This window comes from Agelaius phoeniceus, chromosome 11, assembly GCF_051311805.1.
Source record: "Agelaius phoeniceus isolate bAgePho1 chromosome 11, bAgePho1.hap1, whole genome shotgun sequence".
Classification (NCBI taxonomy): Eukaryota; Metazoa; Chordata; class Aves; order Passeriformes; family Icteridae; genus Agelaius; species Agelaius phoeniceus.
In genome coordinates, this window is record NC_135275.1 from 9,381,788 (window position 1) to 9,404,148 (window position 22,361).

The window sequence follows — 22,361 nt, forward strand, 5'->3', positions numbered from 1 at the left end:
CTGCTCAGGGGCTGGGATAGAAATAATCCCAGCAAACTCCCACCCCTCATTTGAGTTCATTAATGTTACTACCCTACCCCTAAATCAGACTCCTGCTGCCCAGCCCCAGCTCTGACCCGAACTGGGAACTACAATTACCCCTCCAAACTGTGTGTTTTATTACAAGTACTAAGTGCAAACTTGCCCACGTTTTCCTAGGGGATTTCCCTTCTCGGGCACGGTGATTTATTGCATCAGAAGCAGCCCAGAGAAGCACGGCAGGGAGAGGAGCTCTCCATGGGGCACCTCCGGGAGCACCAGCAGCGCCTGTCCCGTGCCCACTGGGTGGCACTGCAAGCAGGCCCACGGCACCTCCTTGTCACAGGCAATCCAGGTACTGCACAGTTCACTCACTTGTTTCTCTGAATTTATCTCTACAAATAAATGTTGTGCAGACCCACAGCTGTGGCTCTGAAGCACAGATAAACCTTCAGTAAATGTCTGAGAGAGAACACCAGGGCTTGAGTTCCTGAGGGAAAGACCTGACCACCAGGCATGGTCATCTGTTCTTGCCTCCTGCCTCTCCAAGTCATCCCACACATCACCACAGACTCACTTCTTCCAGAAGCCAAGTGGGCTCATTTCAAGGTGGATATTCACAGTAGTGTGAACATAGCATTTTTCAAAAGACAGAATTTAGGATCCTTAAAGTCTTCAAACTCATTTGTTTAGTGATAATACATTGGGCAAACACTGAAGGCATCTTAAGAAAAAAAAAATCAATTTTGGTACCAAAACAAAGTATTAAATGAAAAAAACCCCCTCATTTAGGGTTGGATGAAACATACCTGCTCTTGCACTTGTAATGAAGGCTTCTGTTCTGAAGGCTCTGTGCTTTCTGGCTTTGGAGGATTTGAATTCTGTTGCATTCCAGAACTTGATATAATACTTAGGTCACTAATCTGATTCTGAGGAGGAAAAAAAAAGGAAAAAAAATTAATATAATACATGACTTTCAGTCTACATTTACCCACTAGACAGTCCTGTTTACATGGCACTTGGGACTGAAATACAGATGAGGTACAAAGCACTTATTTTTGTAAGCCCTGTGGAATTCACAAATATTATTATTTATTTTAGGAAATAAAAGTCATACCAAGACATCCAGAATCTGGTATGCAGTCATAAAACTTTTACTCTTTATTATTATAAGAAAAGCAACAAGAAAGTACAACTGATTTTATACTTTTTCACCAAGAACAAAAATGATACATTAAAGAAAAGGTGGGCTTTTCACATCCTGTATCTGCATTGGCTGCTAACAGAGAAGTTTGTTACACTTCTTTCAATCAGGAACCCAAACTAGAACTTAGGAAAAAAAAAATCCTGTCAGAAAGCACTCTAAATGGATAGAAAGACAGCTTGTCTTTGGTTTTCTGCAAACAAGACAAAACCAGGCAAGAGAGTTGCATTATAACACAGTATGTTTCAGCTGGATTTGACTTTCATCTTTAATAAACATAAAAATAAACAAACACAGATATTCTATTACTGTTAAAATCACCAGAAAAACCCAGACTGTAGAATAATCCAGCTTTCATGGGTAAACCACACCTGATGCATATGATAGAGCTCAACCATTGGTACAACACATACACATTGCTCTGGTATCCTACCCAAAGCAGTAAAATATGGGTTAAATTTTCTAGCAATGGATTAAAAAGCAATCTGAGCTTTATTCTTTTGTTTTCAAATTCTAACTGAAAGCAATAAATACAAAACCAAGCCTACATATTGTGATTTAAGAACAGAGAAGAGAAGCAGGCTCTTGCATCTTTCTGACTTTTAGCCACTAACTTGAAGGTCAAAACTCCTTGTGCCTGAAAGGCTGGAGACCTTTTAGTTATAAAATCAGGAAAGGCAGAGTCTTCTTTTCACTAGAGGATAAGCTGCAGTATGTTTCCCTGCTCAAACTGAAATACAAACACAAAACCACACTATAAAAAGCATCCATTCACTTCATTAAAAAAAAAAATCTCAGAGTTCATTCATTTTCACATATGGGCTTGATGTAGTGTGTACTTGAAGGATTAAGCTGATTTGGAATCCTAGATTAAAGCACTCAGACCTTCATAAATCTCTTTTTCACTCCCTCTGCCCCCTTCTCATGCTGACACTCTGCCAATCTCATGTGGGCTGCACACAAGGATTACTGTATGATCCATCTGGAATGTACCAGCAGATAAGTACTTTCTGCTCCTAAATACAAATTCATGCATAATTACCAAGTGCCATAAAATTATTTAAAAAACAATTAAGTCAGGAAAGGTCTCTCAAGAAGGCATATTCCAAACAAGTTGGTTACTTCATCACGTTTACATTGGCACACTTTGGCTACAAGAGCTTTGAAATTGATGTGCCAGGGGTTTGTTGCTAAAGCTGAGGTGGTCAACAGAACATTCTCAAAAGAAGTTTGCTTGAAACGTGCCCAACATTGTTCAGATCTGCTTTTCTGACAATTGTACAGCACTACAGTAACAGCAGGCTCTGATGGATCACCATGGACAAGTTTACTTATGGTTCATGTACACACAAAAAGGAAATGAAGTAATTATTCCAGTTTCCCTGGTGTTCTAAAAATATCAAGAAAGAAACACACACACATATACAACAATAAGAAGAAATAAGGATCTAAACCCCCAATTTTAAAGTAGCTCTGCTGTAGCCCATGCCCTGCCTATTTCACTGCTGTATTATTGGCACCACAGATATTGTCTGTTCATTAAGATATCTGCATCTGTTCCTGATCATCACAATTTTACTTGTCTACAGAGCTTCATCCATGATGTTTAGGAACTTTGTTTACAGCAAAAGCTTTTCAGTACTCTCATATGAAAAAGATCTGAAAATTAGAAGAGAAACTGGAATATCCCAAGTCATCCAAGAGCCATCTGTTGGAAATGTGCATTATCCAATACTGCAAGGACAAAGAGGGAGAAAAGCTTCATCACACCCAGGAGGGCACTACCAAAGCAGTGCATTCCTGTGGTATGGGCTTTTTCCTTTCTTTGCAAAAAGACTTCAATTTCTTCAAATCTGTCTAGATTGTTACAGCACTGAAAGATGAATCACATTGTGATGTTTCCTTCTGTGATCTCACAAAAGCTGCTACCTGCACAATGCTGGCCTTCATACAGAGACACCTTCTCCCCAAACAGCACTGACACACATGCAGAATGAATTTTGCTTTCATCTGTATTTTAAAGCATTAAAAGAACATAGGAGTGATTTCCAGAGATGAGTATCTAGCCTGGGTCAAAGATACTGTGTGGTTTATCACATTGCCCTGATCTCAATGTACATCAGACAGGTTAAGATGGCTCATACAAGGTTTAATCCACATGCTTGCTCTCTTCTCAGCCCACACTGTGTGGTAACCATCCAGAATCTCACAAAGACTCAATTTCAAGTACTCAAAGGAACTCTGCAGCACAAGGAACTCCTGGAAGGAATCAAGCCCTGTACAAATGTGCTCCCTCTTCTCCCAGGAGCACAGGCACAGAAGCCAATGGTTCTGCAATGCAATACTCACACATTGCTTTACTATGGCACATTCCTGTATTATTACTCTGGGGAAGAGGCGTGTTCAGAATCTCTGCTTCCATTTTTGGATCTCCCACACATTACCTTTATATTCACCCTGCCTGTATGAATTTGGTCCTCATGACTATATAAAGTAGTTCTTTCTTAAGAGAAGTAACATTCCTCATTATGTAATCTTGTGGATTTAGCACTGGCAAAGGATAACAGGCTTTTCCTTCTGAGATGAATTATTTTATTAAAGGGAGAAACAGTAGGCAGGACACAAGAAATAAACTGGAGAACAGAAAGACAAAGGAACAATATTGTTACACTTAGTCTACAGCTAATGAGAAATATGCTTTATAGAGTCTACAAACAAACTGAATGTCAGTCTCTAACATCACAGTTTATCTTTTGAGACTAGGAAGAGACAGATGCTGCTTGGTACAATTTTTATTTGCTATTCCCAGAGACAAGATTTTCTCACAGCAGGAGAAATCATTATAAAATGGGTCCACCCTTCTACACTTTAAGTTGGACCACATGATCGGGATTCAATCCATCTTGCCTGAAATCAGAGGTTTCCTAGTACAGTGCTCCTGAGGGAGGGAACAACACATCACTCTGAAAACAAGGCTGCTGGAACTATTGCAGGCAGTGCCCACCCTTTAAACCAAGCACAGCTGATGTGCTAAAAACTGGTTTCCAGAAAAGAGACATTTACTTACTCGTTCATACTCATCCTTGGCTTTACTAAGCATCTCTAGGATGTCAATGGGCCTGTTTTCATTGCAGCCATTGGTTCTGCTGGGACTTTTTCTGTCCTGAGAAACTTGCTGCGACCTCTGAGCTTCTTGTTCAACCACTCTGTAAAAGGAAAGGAGAAACAGGATTTAAAAATTTAACTAGAGTTAACATCTTGCAAAAAGCAGTAAAGAAAAAAGTACTCCCAGTACATTAACCCATTTTTCTGCCTGAATAGAAGCCTAACACATAGCTGACCAAAGTTACACAAGTTTTCATTTGCTACAAGGTTCATACAAGACAAATTGTCAAATGGTCTGCACGATTTATCTCCCATTCACAGAGCACTGGTCTGTCTCTCTCAAAGTTTGCCTACAGCAAACACTACTCCTATAAAACTCTGATGTTTAGACATTTTTACAATGAAATATGCGGACATCCAAGCATGTGATACACAAAAAGCACATGTTTTACACCATACACTAAGATACAATTTTTACTCTTTACTTCCTAACATGCCAAGTCAAGCCATGTCATTCAACAAAATCTACTACTAAACAGATCTAGTTTAGGATGAGGCCTACCATTATGCAACAGAGACAATGGGAAAGAAGAGAGCTGGCTCACACCAGATCTCTCTGGAATCAGTCTGCAAGAAGACTTAGAGCAAGTTACCCCTCACACCCCCACCTAAGGCTCTGGAAAAAACAGCAAACCATTTCCTCCTCAAGCTGCCCTGCAGTCATGCCAATTACCTGCATTACCTCTGGCCCCTTCACCACTTCTACTCCACCCCTGCCTGCCTCAAGTATCCAAAATCTTCCATCTGAAGGATAGGTCAGAGATGCAAGAAGCTGATGTGTACCTGGTCATTTCATTAATAAAAATAAAAGCAGCATATACTCCTAATCCATATGCAGTTGACAAGATATACATGGCTGTGCAGTGCGCTGAAGCTTATCCTCTTGAAATAAACACACACCAGCCTGTAATCCCTTCTTTTTTAAGCCTGCATTAATCAAATATGTTAAGAAAAAACAAGCACTGTAAACAGGGCAGAGCTCTGGAGCTGGCATGTCACTTGAGAACTCTCATGCTGTGGAACTGATGGCTGAGGGGGGAGCCAAGAGGTGCCATCACAACAATCACAGAAAGTGTCAATCATCCCAGCCTCCAGTTTCTTTGGGTCAGTTAGGATTCAGGACAAACTCTAGATTTTATAGGCTGCAATTATTTATATGTACCTCTACGTTTACATTTCTGAGGAAGAAACAGTTTGCATTTTGGAAGTTTCTTCCCAGTTTTCTAGCTACCAAGTTTCTTTACTTCACTAGAGTTTAGCTGAAAAAGGGTTAGATTTGGCTTTTAGCAATTCAATGTTGCTTTCACAATTTTTCATCATACAAGCTGGTTATTTAACCAGCTCCTGATTACTTCCAACCATCTCTGTAAGCAGCAATCACCTGGCAAGGTAACTCACAATAGGGAGGCCAATGTAACCCTGGTAATTTCTGAGAACTGCAGCATGTGCTCGTTTGGATGAAGCAGCTCAATACTCCCCAAGTGTTTCTATGGTGACACCCTGAGAGAACATTTTGTTCTAGCACCTCATGTGGTCACCCAGTCCTGGCTTAGGACCTCTCTAAACTCAACTCCAAAACTAATGATGAGAAAGAGCAAGGTAAGAGAATCAGAATGCTTTGCTGAGATGTTAAATGCCAGCACAATTGTATAAGAAAAAAGAAACACTTCAGTTCAAGGGAAGATTCTGGGCAAAGTGAAATCACACAAGGTGCCTGGCAGGCACAGCAAAGGCTTCACTCTTGAGACTTTCCTTTTGCCTTAATTAGCTGGCCCAGAAGGTTTCAATAAAACATCCTCCCCTGAAAACAGTACTGATTGAACTCACAGCAAAACACCTTCAAGGAGTGCAGGCATTTCACAGAAATGTATCATAAAAATTTCTGAAAAACAGTTCATACTATTTTTCTATTGTTCATTATGAAGTGTTTGTTACCTTTTTAAAGTTTAAAGTTTACTTTCTTTTTGAAGAATAACAAATTCTCTTATCATCTAGGTAACTGTCTAATAGTTTAAACTCCATCTTCTGTCTTGTGCACATTACATTTCAATGGTGGTGATGGAATATAATGTGGAACTGTATCCCCAGAACTCTGAGATTCTTTCCCAATTCTTGTCTGCTTCCTGTATCTCAGAAGCCTCTCTGGGTCTGACTATTGAAACAAGGTAAAACAAGCTTATAAACTAAACTGAAAATAAGCCCCCCATACAAACTTACAAGTCAGAATGCAATAATTTTCTCAAATATTTGAAGCCCTCCAGTTTCTGCCCTATTTCTTCTAGAAAGGCCATCTCTCAATCAATCATCTTGACACAAATTTATTGTTTCTGAAATCAGGAGTTTGACTCCCATGAAATGTTTTCATTTCAGAAAATTCTAGAATTCATAAAAAAAAATCTGTAAATCAAATACCTAAATACCCTTCCTGGGGGGAAAAGTCAACTACTGCAAATCTGTCCACTGAACATGCTCTGTGTGCAATCCAGGATTAAATCTTTTTTAAGCAAGGCCTGCTGTTTCTTTCCATTATATCAGATAGTGGAAGAGGCACATATTCCTTCAGGGACACAGTAGCTGTTGTGACAGTTTGTTGAAGAAGATCTGGAGTTACAGCATTGAAAATATACCTGGCACAACCTCACAGAAGGGCAGGGGGAGGGAGAGAATGTGAGAAGTGAAGTCTGTGATTACAAAGCCTAATTTACTTTTCTTTTCAAAGATAAGCCACCAAAATACAAATGGATGGCCTGCAATCTTGTTAACTCAGTCTGGCACAATAAGGTCAAGTTAAATGCAGGGAAGAGAATGCAAATCTCCTTGAAACCTTTTATGGTTATGTTTTGGAAGTGCTGAAGTATTATAAAGGCAGCATTCTTTCCTATCAGTGATTAAGAAAAACTCCACCTTAACAAAAGGGTGCAAATCCAAATTTCCACCCCAAAGACAAAAAACTACAGAACAAAATTAATACTCTTGGAAGAAAATGTAAATATTGCAATCCAGCCAAAGGGGTAAATGTGCTTTATGGACTGCTGTACCATGGCCAGACTGGCCTGTTACCTGATCACACTTTTTAAAGAGTCCTGAAGCATCTGTAGCCCATCATTTGTGCTACAGTGACCAGACCAAATGGACTCAAGGTTTGCTATCTAAAGTTAGATCTGCACTGCAGCTGTGAAAATGGTAGAGTTTGACAGGTCCAGCTCTCTCTCACACTTCAAACATTAACTAATGGTTTTAGATTAGAAGAGAAAGCCAAGTCCTTCTGATGCTCTGTTTCTAAAGAGGAGAGGCAGTAGATGTTTTGTTATTTGTTTTGGTAACAACATCCAAGAGTCAGTTTCACACAATTGTTTTCCATTAATCCTTAGATACAGACAAACCAACTAACAATAAGAAGTCCAACATAACTAGGAAGAAAAAAATAAAAGTGGGAAATGGGGTTATCAGGATGAGAAAAAAAGAAAAAGAATTTTGAAAGGTATCTTGATACCAAAGTCTGTCATTTGTGTTTTCTCTCACTCCTGTGTGAAAATAATAATCATTTTTAAAAAAGCCAAAATAACCCACACCAAACTCCCTACACTAAGAAATTAGAATTCAGCTTAAAATATCTACATTGTGACTAGTTTTCATATAATTAAATATTATATATTTCCATGTAATTAAATTGTGCAAGTCTTCAGGATGGCCTGACTGGCAAGCCCTGACATGCTGCTGAAGGCATGCAAGAGATAAGAGGCTTCAGGAAAGCAGAGCAATAGCAAAGAGGAGCAAAGCTGAGAATGAGGGATGAGATGATAGCCTGGGTAGTACACCTAAACTCTGCATTTTAGCAAGAGGAACTATCCCAAAATTCAGAAATCAGCAACACCAAGCTCTTATTATTTCAGTTTTGCTTACACTCCTAAATCCACTATAATTCTAGAAAATTCTACCTAGTTCTCCTACTAGTTTTTTGTCTCTTCACTTTAGTCAGGAATAACAGCTAAGTCTTATAAAACCCAAACAAACCACAAACTCCAAGAAAAAAACAGCTCACCACAAAACAAGCAAAAAACCCCAACCATCATTTATTTCATTACACTCTCTGCATTAGAAAATCTTTTGCCAGCACCCCTCTACAAAACAGAATATAAAATAACACACAGGGCACATAGTTGCTTTCTTTGGAGAATGCCAACTAATAATTCAACTCTTTTAAAAAATAATTTAATTGAAAATTTTAATGCTGCGGTCTTTTTAAAAACAAACCTGTAATTTTCATTAGTTAAAAAAAGCTTGTATGAGGAAGTATGTTTTATTCTTCCATTTTTAGGAGAGTGAGGAAAAAAACCAGACACATTGAACAATCTCTAGAAGGCCCCAGTACTTACTTAGCCATGAGTTTTGCTATTCGATGACAGTCATTCTTGTCATAAAACCAAATACTGTAAATTGACACTAGAAAACAAGAAAAAAAGCAAATATAAGACAAAAAAAAAGTAATTCAATCAATAGCAAAAAACCAGTCCATTAGATCTGCAACATACAAATTTCCATCAGTTTCCATTGAAATACTGTGTGTCACCACCTACTATTTAAAAAGTAATCAGAAACAGCACATGTGCAAACATAAATACAACTTCAGTCAGATTGAAAGGAAGAACTATAGAATCTTGATACTGTTAGTAAATAAAAGTGGCAGGAAAATGTTTTAACCAGCAGGTGCCTTCTCACTACAGTTGCAACCTCCTCTTTTCAATTGACTTTATCATTTAAGCTAGGCCAAGCAATATCCATTAAAAAAAAAACACTGATGTTTAAATATGTCAAATTCAAAGACCAACATTAACATTTGGATTATAGCATGACAGTTCAGTCAGGGCCTCTCTGGAAGGTTCCCTGTCCAGAAGGAAGCAGTACCAAAGCTCCCATCACACAGTCACATTCATGGAACAGCTTAAAACTACACTGATGGTGACCCCTGCTCTTTGAAGGTATCCAGGACAAAGCAGTGAGAGCAAAAGGCTTCCAGCTCAGCAAGACAGCCTTATTCTGGTTTCAGAATAAGTAAAATTCCACTGAAAATTTGCAGAGCTGGAGCTTGACCACTGAGCTCCATGAGAGGGAGAAACTCTGTCAGCAGTGCCATGAGCTGCTCCTTCCCCAGCAATCCTCCCAAGGGCCTTTCCCCACACAGCAGCTCCTCTCCCCACTGCCCCCAGCTGCACCAAAGCCACAAAGCTCCACAACTCCTTTCAGAATTGTATTGAATCCAGCCCACAATGCAGGTTACCTTCAATCTTAGTTCATCTATGAAGTTTGTCAATGCATAAAGTGCTAGAACATCAAAGGTAATTGATGTTCTAGCACTTTACACATGGTACCATTAAAGTATTTTAATTTCTGAAAAAATGCTTTCAAGCCTTTTAAAACTCATCTTTATACTGGAGTTCATGTCAATGATTTTATGTAGATGAAATCACAGATTATAAATACACCTAAAGTGAAGGAAAGGACTGTTAAAAAGATTTACACAACCATTTCCCATTAGAGGTAGATTTTTATTTCACAGTGAAATCCTTTTTCTGTCTTTACTCACTTTTTTTCCTTCCACAAGATACTCAAAAAGCTCAAGCAAAGCCCACTCAAAATAATGTCAAGTCATGGCAAAGAAGACAATTATTTACCAAAATTTTTCTGGCCCTTCAACTTATTCCAGGTGTACTTTGCTGGGCCAAAATCCTCAAGAAGTCAGTTAGACATCTCATTTCTAGAAGAACGTCCTAGGACAAGCTGAAGTTCATGACTTTTCTTTCTTTCATTAAATAACAGCTGTATTAATTTGGGTGTTTATATCTTTAGAGATTCCAGCTTAAGTAATAGATAACAAAGCTTCTCAAGTCATAAACAAAGAAATCAATGCACAAAAGACATAAACCAATAAAAAAGCATTTCACACATGTAGCCAATGCTTATGAAATGCTTCTATTAAACTTCACAGTTTAAAACTGGATTTTCTGCTGCATAGAAACCTACAAAGTTTCCAGGTTGCTACATGACTAAAGAAGTAGCTCATACTTTAGCACTGAAGAAAAGACTTCATTGCCAGACAAACTGCCAAGAGGAGACTGCTGCTTCAAAAGCATACTTGCTGAAGAAATGAAGATATGGAACTTATAATATTTAAATGGGGAAAATTATAAAAGTCACACTCAATTCTGCCAGAAACAGGCCTAGACAAGACCACAAGTAGATCCAAATCTCAGTTTGGTGTAGAGTATGAGGCTTTTTTCCACTTTGTACTACTGGCAAGCAATCACAGGGAGTCACTGCAAAACAATTTTACACAATATCACCAAGATGCACAGCAGATTACAACTTGGGCATTAATGTAGGTACAGGCCACAGGCTGGAATGTTTATCTTCCTCTTTCCAAGAGCCCTCCTGTACTGCCAGTTCAGCTCCCTTCCCCAGAAGTGTGTGTCCCAACAGCATTACTGTTAGGATATATTTGCCTATACACTGCACTTCCTTCCATGCATGCAGCTTCAATTAAGAATGTCCTTATAGCAAAGGCAGAGTTGGCTCTTACCAGCTCCTTTTAAATATGTGATTTTTTGCTATACCCAGCATAAATATTAGCTGAATATTCCCATGTCTGATGGCACCTTTGTACTGCAGTTCTTGCAAGAGTTTCACCCAACAGAAGCCACCGAATTTTTCCTTTCAGCTTTTCTGCACTGAATGCTGGGCAGCACCTTTAGCAATCAAGTAACAGTAGTTTCTAATCATCAGCAGCAATTCTTTCAGTAGGATTCACACTGCATTTTGACACCCCTGGAATAATGAGTAACCCATACCACAGACAAATCAGGTTTCATAAAACTAAAATAAGTCATCCATTTTCGTAATCTATGTTCTTCTCTGATATATGCAATTTTTGTTAGAAACACCGACCCATTAATATTTATCTAAACACATAACAATCAACTTCTCTCCCAACTTGTCTGGATGAATCCTTAAAACCTGATTAAAACTGAAATGGGAAACCAAAGAGCTTTTGAGAGAACAGAAGGATTATGGAAGACTTCCTGCTCAAGCCTAACAGCTGAATAATACCAAAAGGAAGGTCTTGGACTCTTCTATAATCTGGATTAAGAGTGGGAATTGCCAAGTGCCACTGCGAGACAGAAGTCTCGTCCTTGGCAACATAAAATGAAGCTGCATCCCCAAATTGTAGTTTCACTTCACCTCTCATTTTAAGTAAGCAGCAAGAGGCAGTGTCCCCACCCTCACATTTCCACAACTTTTTTAACCCATTGTACCCCAAGGGGCCCCTCTCCCTCATGTCAGCTGGGTACATTCTAGTCCAGACCAGATCCTTGATCCCATTTCTGCATCCGCTTCATGAAAGGCTGTTGGAGCATAAGAGAGCACAAACAAGAAGCTTGGGACACACAGGAAGGGAAAACTTGGAATGGAACTGTGTGCCAGAGGAAGTGCACATGGACTCATCAGCACTGCCAGTTTCAGCAGTTCCAGACACTGTCACTCCCTTCCCCAAGGCAGTTTAGCCATTTGTACAAATACCTCCTCAACTCATTCAAACAGATGATTTGCTTAAAACTTCCCTTAACTATCAGGAAGAGCTGGTAGAAGGGAGAGAAAAGTTTTATTTTACAGGTCCAATTTTGATGTTGCCATACAATGAAGCAGAACAACTGAAATGGAGTTTTTCAAACTCTTGAAAGAAAAGGACTTGTATTTTGAAAGCCCTCCTATAATGTAACCATGGAAAACAACCCCATCTCACTTCCATAAAGAAAAGCACATATATTGCATCATTTTACACCTCAAATAGAGTTTGAGGCAAAATGACATAAATCTCTCTCTCTTGAAGCTCGTATTTCCTCTAGTAGCAATGTCAGCTGAAATGCCACCTCTCCTCAGTCTGTCAGCTCTGTATCACTGACATTCTCCATATTTATTTCCTACATGGAGATATTAGCCTGCCACATAGACTGACAAACCATTAGAATGAATGGGGAAAGTTCCTCCCTTTCCTGTTGTTTTCAACACCTAAAGGCATTTCACAAATATATCACACAGACAATCCCAGAAGCAGGAGCATGGAGTAATTCAGCAGGTGCCAAGCAGCACCCAAGCTCAGGAACACTTGAACTGCCACCTGAGTATTATATGGAGGGAGAGGGATTGCTTCTCTGCAACCTGAACCACAGAAGAAAAATTCTTGCAGTTAGAGTGCTGTCTTTCAGGTCAAACAAAGTATTTTTAGAATGTCTCCACAGTTTTCAATCATTCCCCCCCTCCCCCAGCTTGCATTGCTTCTTCTGCTATGAAGATATGAAGAAAAGGCTCCTTTCTTATCTCAGACTAAACCACTGGGTTAATGTGCTTGCTGGAGAGCCAGGCAGCCTCAGCAATCACAGATATGTTACACTTAATGGAACATGTGTGATAAGAGACTTTCCTTACAGCTTTGAAACCAGTCAGGAGCTCTTTGAAACGCTTCTAATGCAACTCATTTCTCTTTTGCTGTTCAGGATAGAAGTTGTTTTCATCAATAATACAATAAGACCAGAAGACAGCACTTTGTAACTGAGTTTTCCACTTTTATGTATAAACCTCTCCAAAATCCATTATTTTTGTATTACTAACTCTTACCTTGGAAGCAAGGAGAAAAACCACATAACCACAAACAAAACCCCACACCAAACAAGGACCATTTATTTTAATGCCCAACTTTTATGCTAAACATCTGTCTTTTCTGCACCATGGAAATCAGCCTGTCTGACCTCCCAAGTGAACTGGCTTGGATTAAAAACCCTTTTTATCAAGGGCAACACCACCGATACAAGGGAAAAGTTATAAATGAGAAAGGCTCAGAAGACTCTTTCCTGCAGACTTTAGGAGGTAAGTTCAATACTGCTTAAAACTTGGACTAATTTTCCTTAATTATTAAGCAACTATTAACTAACAGCTCCAGATTCTCACGTTACAGATTGCAAGGAAGTACTGAACTTCAGACTTGACTGTTATTACTGTTACTGGCTGAACTGCATGCATTTTTTAAAATAGAGTTTAACATGCTTTCCACAAAACACAGACAAGAGAAAACAAGCTTGGGTTCATTAAAAAAAAAAAAAGTCAATGGTATTCAGTATTTAATGAACAAATAATCTGAGTTCTCTAAAGAATGTGCATGTGTCCAGAGGGAGAGTTCAACAAGGATCAAATATACCCAGCAATACCTATTCCAGACTAGGAAATAATAAAATGTGGAATATAATTCCACATGTGGAATATATTCCACATTAAGTGTGGAATATAATCTCAAAACTTTTACTTTTTAAGAGTAATTCCAGTTTTAAAATATGTTACAGTAAGTCAAACAATCTCTTTTCAATTTGGTAATTTCTTATCTGTTTGTGTTTGCTGATATTTGCTTTCCTTAATTCTTTTTAACAGTGAAAACAAGAATACCTTTTGTCTATTAACTAATGCAAGTGGTATAATGTCTCACAGTTTCTTAGCCACATTCTTATAATCTTTGTTTTAGGGTCTTATGCCCAACAAAATAAATGGTGTAAGTCTTGGGGCAGCGTTATATCCAACTTTTTGCATTTAGTATTTTTTTGTGGTTAGAACCACATTATGTAGCCAAAATAATTTTGAGAACAAAAATTCTGGAGTGAGGAAAGATTTCCCCATTAAAAGCTGAAATATGAAAAAGGTAGGGTTGGGATGGAGGGAAACCTCACAGAATAATAACAAAGTGATCCCAATGTCTTCCATTGTGCTCAGAGAACAGCAAAAGGCAGATATAAGAAAGGTATCTGCTCTCCTTCCAGAATGCCCATGGAATTTTGCTTCATTCCCCCACCCTGCCAAAAATGGGAGGATTTCCCCCAAGAGCTGTGAAAATCAGTAATTTCCCATAAGAATAAAATGGCAATTACCCAGTCTCGGTCTGAGAGGATGAAAATGCCTCTGTGCAATTGGATAAAGTATCTCATGTCTACAGCTTAACAAAGTAACTTCTGATATGCAGAAAACCAGCAATTCCTTTGTATAGCAAGAGTGTTTGAAGAAATCAAACTACAAAAGAACAGTAAAACCCCACCAAAATATTATGATCTAGTATGACAGGCAAATCATTCTTACAGCCTCCAGCCAAGCAAAACCAATGTTTGTAGAGTGCTTGCAAAGTTCCTCACATAAGTCATTAGCAGCTTGGAGCAGGTTACTCACTGTCCCAGAGCTGCTCTTGTGCTGCTGAAGACAGAAATGCCAGAGGTCTGATCTGCTGCACAGAACAGACTTGGCCTCATTTAAGCCAAGACAGAATCCCAGAACAAAGTGAGAACATGAGGTTTGTAAAACAGTAGTACCACATTGAATATAAATATTGTTGACATGGAACCTTCCCCAAATGCATGGTGACACAGTTTTGCTTTGATCATCTTCCACTGTTTCTACCTGCCCTGGTGAAGCACAAATCTCTATTTGTTACTGATCCTGTTACAATGTAACTACAGAGGCACAAAGTACCTATTTGTCTCTGACAAACAGCACTATTAGCACGATTTTAGGTTTTTACTGGATAGTCTGAGCCATCACCCATGTGTAAGCTAAGGAAACAGAATGAGCAGTTCAATCACTTATAAAGGGTTTCTCATGATGACAGGAGATTTCTTCAAGGACACAGTAAAAGCCACTCTACAAGACACAGGGTTGTGTAAGAGGAAGCTGCTCCTTAGACAAACTAGCTGTCCATCCTCTTTCAGTCATTAAGGGCTCTCAGAAGAACTTCACCTTAAGCCATTAGAGACACATGACATTAAGCCCTTGGAAATACACATTATAGTAACCAGTGGCTTAAACCTCTGATTTGAATTAGCTCCAAAAATGCCAAGGTTTTTCATGCCAGCAGGCAATGAGTGGAAGTGGAGATCCTTCTGCATGAAGAGAACTCGGACAAGAATCCCCTGATCCACCCAGACAAACAAAACACACACATGTTGAAATTTGTCTGCAAATCCAAATTTGCCTGCAAATTCACAAATACTGTGCATAGAGAGGCAAACAGCTTTAACACAATTCAACCATATAATTTGTTTTCTAACTCTTTTAGAGGACAGAAAATTTAGAAAACCTTATGTAACAAAAATAATCCAAAACAAAATAGCTTAATGCAAAATGTAAGGGAGTAAGTGATGTGGAAATTATAAGGAATAAAAAGCTTAGATGCCATTTTCAATGCTTTTAAGCTTGTATTTGAACAAAGTGAACACACTCAGAGGGCACAAAAACTCATCTGCAGTTTATTTGTGGCACCTGAGAAAATAACTCATGACATACTAACTGCATTGGACATTTTCCATCTGCAATCACTGGAGATAGGATGGGATAATGAAAGAAAGGAGAGTTTCTGACCAAAACTTAAAATGACATTTTAAAATGTCAATGGCAAAGAAATAAGAGGAAAAAAATACTCCTGATGACTTCAGAATGCAATTCCTACATCCAGTCTGTAATTTCTTCCTTGCTGACCTTTGTATGATTTCCTCCTTCCTTGTACTATTCTATGTCATCTCTATCCTAAACCCCTGAGCCTCCCACAGATCACACACACTTATGTCCCACAGGAAAAGGAGAGCTTTTATCAAGGAAAACAATTGGCTTCACACACAGCCTATACCTTCTCTGATTACAACTACCTGAAAGGAGGTTGTAGCAAGGTGCTGCTTGGTCTCTTCTCCCAAATAAGAAGTAATGGGACAAGAGTAAATGGCCTCAATTTGTGCATCTGGAGGTTTAGATTGGGTATTAGGAAAAGTTTCTTCATGGAAAGGGTTGTCAAGCCCTGGAACAGTGCCCAGGGCAGTGGTGGAGCCACCACCCCTGGAGGTATTTAAAGGATGTGTAGATGTGGCACTGAGGGATGTAGGTTAGTGGTGGACTGTGCAGTGCTGGGTTAATGATTTGGTGTAATGATCTTAAAGGTATTTTCCAACCTAAATGGTTCTGTGATTCCTTCCCTGGATGATCCAATGATCCTCTAGTCACTGTCACACACCATGGTGATTCCACAGCAGCTCCTGCTTCCTTATACCATCAGCAGTCCCACCAAATGAATCAACTTGCTGCTTCCCTTATGTCACCAACCTCAGAGCTGCAGTTCTTTCCTGACACCTTGAGGTCCATCTTATCCCCACTGCCTCCACCTACAGCTCCCCTTCTTTGCAAACAAGCAATCTGCCTAAACACCCAACTCAACACAGTACTTCTCCCAGTCTGTTGCCAGTCACTTCCCTCACCTCCTAGACTTTTCAACTTACTGATCAGTTTTGACTTTTTCCTCTTTGTGACACTTATGGAAGGAAGATTGCTAAGATTATGAAACAGAGGAGATCATCTGCCTTAGGCTGCTCTTTGCCACCATGATGGAATCTATCCTGCTTCTTAGAGATCCCAGAGGTCTTCCATGGGGAAAAAAGGAAGGGGTTAACATTAGACTGGTCTATTAGGTACACCAAAGCACAGCCAATGCAGTGCTCCCATCAAGGGGACATTCTGATGGAGGAGGGAGATACATTTAGATCAAACCTACTGATCATTAATTAAAGACTAGAGCAACATTGCACTTTGGTAGTATATTTGCTTTTTACTGAAAGCAGGCAGTGATGATAATATAATAGAACAGCTATTTAAGTAAATTTAGTATTGTAGACAGAAAACATCATCAGATATTTCACTGGAACCCTCCCCATTACATTGTATTTGAAACAGACATCACAGTAATCAGAAGTGATCTAGGTTATAAAACAACCTGAAGTTTATTTGGATTAGACAAAGTTATACTCACAGCTGGCATTTCTGTAGAGCAGAAAAGGTTCATGGAGCTGAAACTCCAAATCTTTATTTACTGGCTCAACCAGGTTGTGCATATTCAGTCGATTCACTATCGTAAAACCATGATAAGGAGAAGCTGACCTATTGTGTCAATTAAAACAAAACCAAGGATTAATATCTTCAACAAGACAAGTAATTTTCTGAAACCAAGTTAGAAATTTATCTTCAAATTTCCACTGCTTTATTATGTGAAGATTTAGCAGTCCTGCAGTCCTGTTTTTCTATGCCATTTCTTGGCATGCTACCTAATTTCAATTTCAAACTACACTTACCTCAAAGCAGGATTAGGATTAACATTACAGTTCTACACTGTTAAACTGCTGAATCAAAGATATGCCTCTGAAAAATCTATTCAAAAAACTAGGGCAGGTCCACCATTAAAATGCAAATGTATTCAATACTTGACATAAGATCATTTTGAGGCATTTCAGAATTTTTTTATTAGAGGAGAAAAACCAAACCACTTACACAGCACCATTACCTTACTGCAAATAGACATGACAATAAAAAAGAGCTGCTGTCTTAAATAGCATGAAGTACACTTACAGGGGGAACCATAAACATAATTTCCTCCTAAAGGGAGACTCTGGAAATAAGGACTTAACCCAGTGTCCTGAAAGTAAATTATTCAGAATTATATAGTTTAGTGAAGCAATTTTTATTTATCTATATTTTTTTCTGGACACCAAGTGGAAAAAGAGAACACTGAGCAAGCACTGAAAGTTCAAGACAGTTTTAGATGTGTTTTCTCTTGCTGCATGTATGTCCTGTCAGCACTCAACTGTGCCTGTAAACTGGTGTATAACCAACAACAGCAGAACAATCAATGCAGGCTAAAAATCAGACACAATTAGCTGGTAAACATAAATATTTCTGTAACAATGTGGCCACCTCTACCTAATGATTTACAACAAAAATCTGTCAAGAGCTTCCAAGAACAGGGTAAACAACCATTACCATCACAAGTGAATCTCTTAATGCACCACAGAGAACTTGTTTGAAATCATCAGGTAGTGACACTGAAAGCTTTTGCTTTGGTTTTTGTTTTGATTTTTTTTTTAAGTTTGGTTCACTTTCTTACATTAAGTATTTCCAAACTGGTAGCTGAAGTAGCAGGAAGTGGTTACTCAAATCCCTACATAATGCCAGGATAAAATATTGTAATGACCAAACTATGACAGTCTGCTTCAGGATGGTTTAAGTCTGCATTATTTATATTTCTTACCTTCAACAAAGTGTTATTCCATTTAGATTTTTTTGCCTATCATTTAAAACTTGAACTTATGATTGATTTTATGTGCTGGTTCTCCTCCTCACCCCTTTTACCTGTCCTAGAGAACTGGAAATTTCTTCCATTGTTTTGAAAGGAAATCAAATAGCCCCCAAAACCAGACACTACAAAATCTCTTTTTGAGATTTTGGGCAGCCTCATCCATTTACAAAAATTTATGCCATATGCCAAGAGTAAATTAAAACATATTATTTAATTTCTCATCTCTATTGTTTTCATAATCAGCTTCACGGATTTTAGGAGACAAAAAGGAGACTTGGCACTTAAACTCAATCCACTAACAAATGCTACTGGATTAATAAAATAAGCTCAAAAAACCAGTTTTTGATGTGGGTACATATGTGGCATTCAGGTTTTATGCTTTCTCAGCAAGACTTTTAGGGGCTTTTAACAGAGTTATTCATCCATGTGCAGAAATTATTCTTTTTGAGTGAGTACACAGCAGCTAACAGCTGGACAAGCAAAAAATGATGAGTATGAAAGCTCTGCAGGAAGCCATCTGGAGTTTGTTTTCTCAAGGAAAGAAAACAAACATCACCACCACTATATCCCCCCTCCCCCCAAAAAAACCAACCCAAACCACCTCTTACCTTTTATACACAAATAAGGTCCCTTCTATGTCGGTTTTCTCCTACAAAAAAAAAAACAAAAGCACTTCAGGGATGAGCTCGTTCACACAAGTAGGTTTTAGACACTGTTTTAATGAGAGACTTACAATATCCTTATCTTTCCATAAGGTTTGACATCACAGGCCTAAAAATACGCTCTGCTCTTTTCAGAAACTACCTTTTTTTTATTAGAAAACTTAGCAAGTTAAACCTGCTGCCAAAATACTTTGCTCACTCTCTCAATTTGCCGATGTGATACACACAGAGCGTTGCACAGCCTTCCCCTGCCGGGGCAGGCTCCAAATCTCGCAGAGGTTGTGTTCCAGTTCTGCTCCAAGGAGAACAGCAGAGCACGGCAGGACTGGGGCCGTGTCCCTGTGTCAGACTCCAGCTCCCCGAGCAATCCTCACCACGGGCGTGTGCGGGGACAGCTGCTACAGCTCCAGGGCTGCCCTGGCACCGTGGAGTTCCCCGTATTCCCCTTTTTATGGCTCCGTGATGAACCCGGCAGTCGAGCCAAAACCGTGCTTTAATGCAATGACGAACACTCACGTCTCTTCCCCAGTTAGGGCTCTGTGCAACAGGCGCGAGCAACAACAACAAAGTACGATTAAAAAAGAGAAAAAGCCAATGGCCACCAGCAGCCAAAGCGCCTTCCAGCCCCGGTCCGAGGGGGAACGGCGCCGCCTCCCCGAGCGCACACACGGCCTCGCCTCTCCCTCCTCCTCCTCCTCTGCCTCTTCCTCCTCCTCTCCCTCTTCCTACCCCTCCTCCTCTTTCTCTCCTCTTCTCTCCTCTCCTCCTCGCTTGCTCTCTTCGTCTCTTTCCCTTTGCTCTCTCCCAGCACAAGCGGGGGCAACGCGCCCAAATCCCGAACTCCCCCGGGCGAGCGCAGCCCCGCGCGGGCCCCGTGCGGGCGCGCCGGGCCAGGCGGCTGCCGGGGCACGGGCACGGCCGGGCCCGCCCCGCCGGACTCACCCACTCGTTGTCCTTGGGGCTGAAGCTGTAGAGCGCGACCTGGCCAGTCACGTCGGCGATGCCGGTGATGAAGGGGTCGTGCCGGCGCAGGGCCGCCAGGCTCATCTCTTGCCCCGCTCTGCCCGCCGCCTCCATCTTGGATCCGGGCAGCCCCGCCCGCGGAACGGCAACAGCCGCGCCGGTGCAGCGGCGCGCCCGGCCCCGCCGCCGGCCGGAGCGCCCGGCCCGCGCCTGCAGTTCCGCCACCGGCCAGGGCCCACGCCCCGCCCCGCCGGGCCCTTCCCGACCCCACCGGCCCTTTCTCGGGCCCTTCCCGGGCCCCTCTTCTCAACTCGGGACACAGGACCCTTCCCCGGTCCCCACTCTCCCCCCCGCCCCGCAGCTCCCGTGACTGAGCGCTTGCAGGGCCGCGGGCCCGTGGCGGAGCCCCGTGGGCCTTGGGCCGGGCCGCACCCCCGCCGCCACGCGTGGGCAGGGCTGAGGGCAGGGCTCAGGGCTGGCCCTCGCATCTTGCTGTTATTTATTTACCCCAATAGTAACCCAAAGGCTCCAGGGTTTACTGCAGCCTGCCTTGGGAAGTGCAATGAGCTCGGTCACAGGCTCAGAATTATCTCCCAGCACTTGGAGGGTGATGCTGTTTGCTCCCGTGTCTGTCATTTACTGGTGTGTCAGTAGTTCACAGTCTGCCGTGGGATATGGAATTTTCAATGTTTTAGAAGAATTTGGGGATGAAATATTTCTTTCAGGTATAGTAAAACATCCACAAATACGTTTCTCAGGTAAAATAAAGGTACACAGAACAGTAAACTGGCATATGTAAGGCAGAATGTGTGTAGTACGTATCTATGTTTGCTGAAACAAGAACAAAGTAACATGCAGTGCACTGAGCTTTTTCCTGCAGTTTTTTCAATTACTGGTGATTTTAGAAACAGGAAAGTATAGAATATTCATCAGAACCAAGGCACTAATTACTTCCAAGATAAGTTCACTCCGGTTCAAGTACTTTGTAGCATTTCGTGCAATCTGACAGGGAAAAAAACCAGGTTTGTAAATTTCTAAACAAAACCTTGTTCGTGGCAAGCTCCTGACCTTCCTGAGAACGTAAAGAATGTGTGCTATGCTCTGTTTTACCACAGGTCATGTTGTTCTTTGTTGCAGGTGGACAAACTTCTGATTTTAATACAGCTTCACAAGATAGTCCTCTCCCATGATGGCTGACATTTAATGCACAAATCATAAACAAGGACCCAGAAGCTGTGTGGTTCCACAAAAACTCTCTCTGTTAAGAAGTGGAAATATCAAGTTCCAGTCTAATATATTTTTTTAAACTGCAAAGCTTTTGGGGCAGAACAATAATGTGACTGTTTTGGTGTCAAACAGTTCTAGTAAAAAGTAAAAAGGCATTTCTTAGGAGAAAAGTAATCTAGACAGAAAACTTCATCCCAATAACTCATCCTTGAACCCCAGAGCATAGGCATCAGTAAAAAACATCAACAAAAGTAATATGGAATGTCTTAGAGCTCCATAAATTGTCCATGTCTCTCTAATGGTTTCACCACAGAAGAGCCTAATCTGTAAAATTTGGGTTTTCCCTAGTTCTGTAGTGTTTGCTCTTAAAGGCAATACTTGGATGTAAAATCTCATTGTTCACTAACAGTTTATATTAGAGAAAGTTTTCAAACTTCAATTTTCCCTTATTGTCTATTTTATAGAGCAACAACATTCTAAGAACTCAAACAGAAAGAAAATAACAAAAAAATGTTAAAAAAACCTTGTTCTAGATGGTGTCTTAAATGTCTTGCCCCTTTCTGCAAGATTACTGTAAAGAAAAGGTATCTTTCAACTTTAAAAACTTTTTGGCAAAGGAACTTTTGTGCTGTGTGAGATCTCAGTTATGAAAACTCCTTTGCTTCATCTTGCACTAAAAGTGAATCCCAAGGAGCAGCAGGAAAGAAAGGGAAGCGGTGCTTCCTGGTTATGGATTGTTTTCCTCCTGCATCTGCTAATTCCAGCTCTGCATTTCAGAGAATTTATTCTCCCTGCCTGTCTTCACCATTGTTGCATTGGAATAAAATATTTTGTATCAGAAGGGATGCACAGCCTGTCCTCAGCCTTGTAGGGGGATAGGATATAAGAAAATAAAGATATTGCAGAAAGTAATCTTACCCCTAAGGAG

At 40.3% G+C, this 22,361-nt stretch overlaps 1 protein-coding gene across 2 annotated transcripts in view; it reads right to left on the minus strand.

Annotated features, from left to right (window-relative positions):
- DCP1A (decapping mRNA 1A) overlaps positions 1–20,459 on the minus strand; it is a 31,997-nt gene extending 11,538 nt beyond the window's left edge. The window contains exons 1-6 of one of the 2 annotated variants that reach the window (XM_054639907.2): positions 20,186–20,459; positions 19,190–19,230; positions 17,262–17,389; positions 8,764–8,830; positions 4,290–4,428; positions 828–947 (exon numbers count right to left, since the gene is read on the minus strand). In XM_054639907.2, coding sequence (XP_054495882.1) covers positions 828–947; positions 4,290–4,428; positions 8,764–8,830; positions 17,262–17,389; positions 19,190–19,230; positions 20,186–20,320 — 630 coding nt within the window. In that variant the 5' untranslated portion in view covers positions 20,321–20,459. The remainder of the gene's footprint in view (positions 1–827; positions 948–4,289; positions 4,429–8,763; positions 8,831–17,261; positions 17,390–19,189; positions 19,231–20,185) is intronic. The other variant, XM_054639906.2, reaches the window with a different exon arrangement.
- Between the last annotated feature and the right edge of the window lie 1,902 nt (positions 20,460–22,361).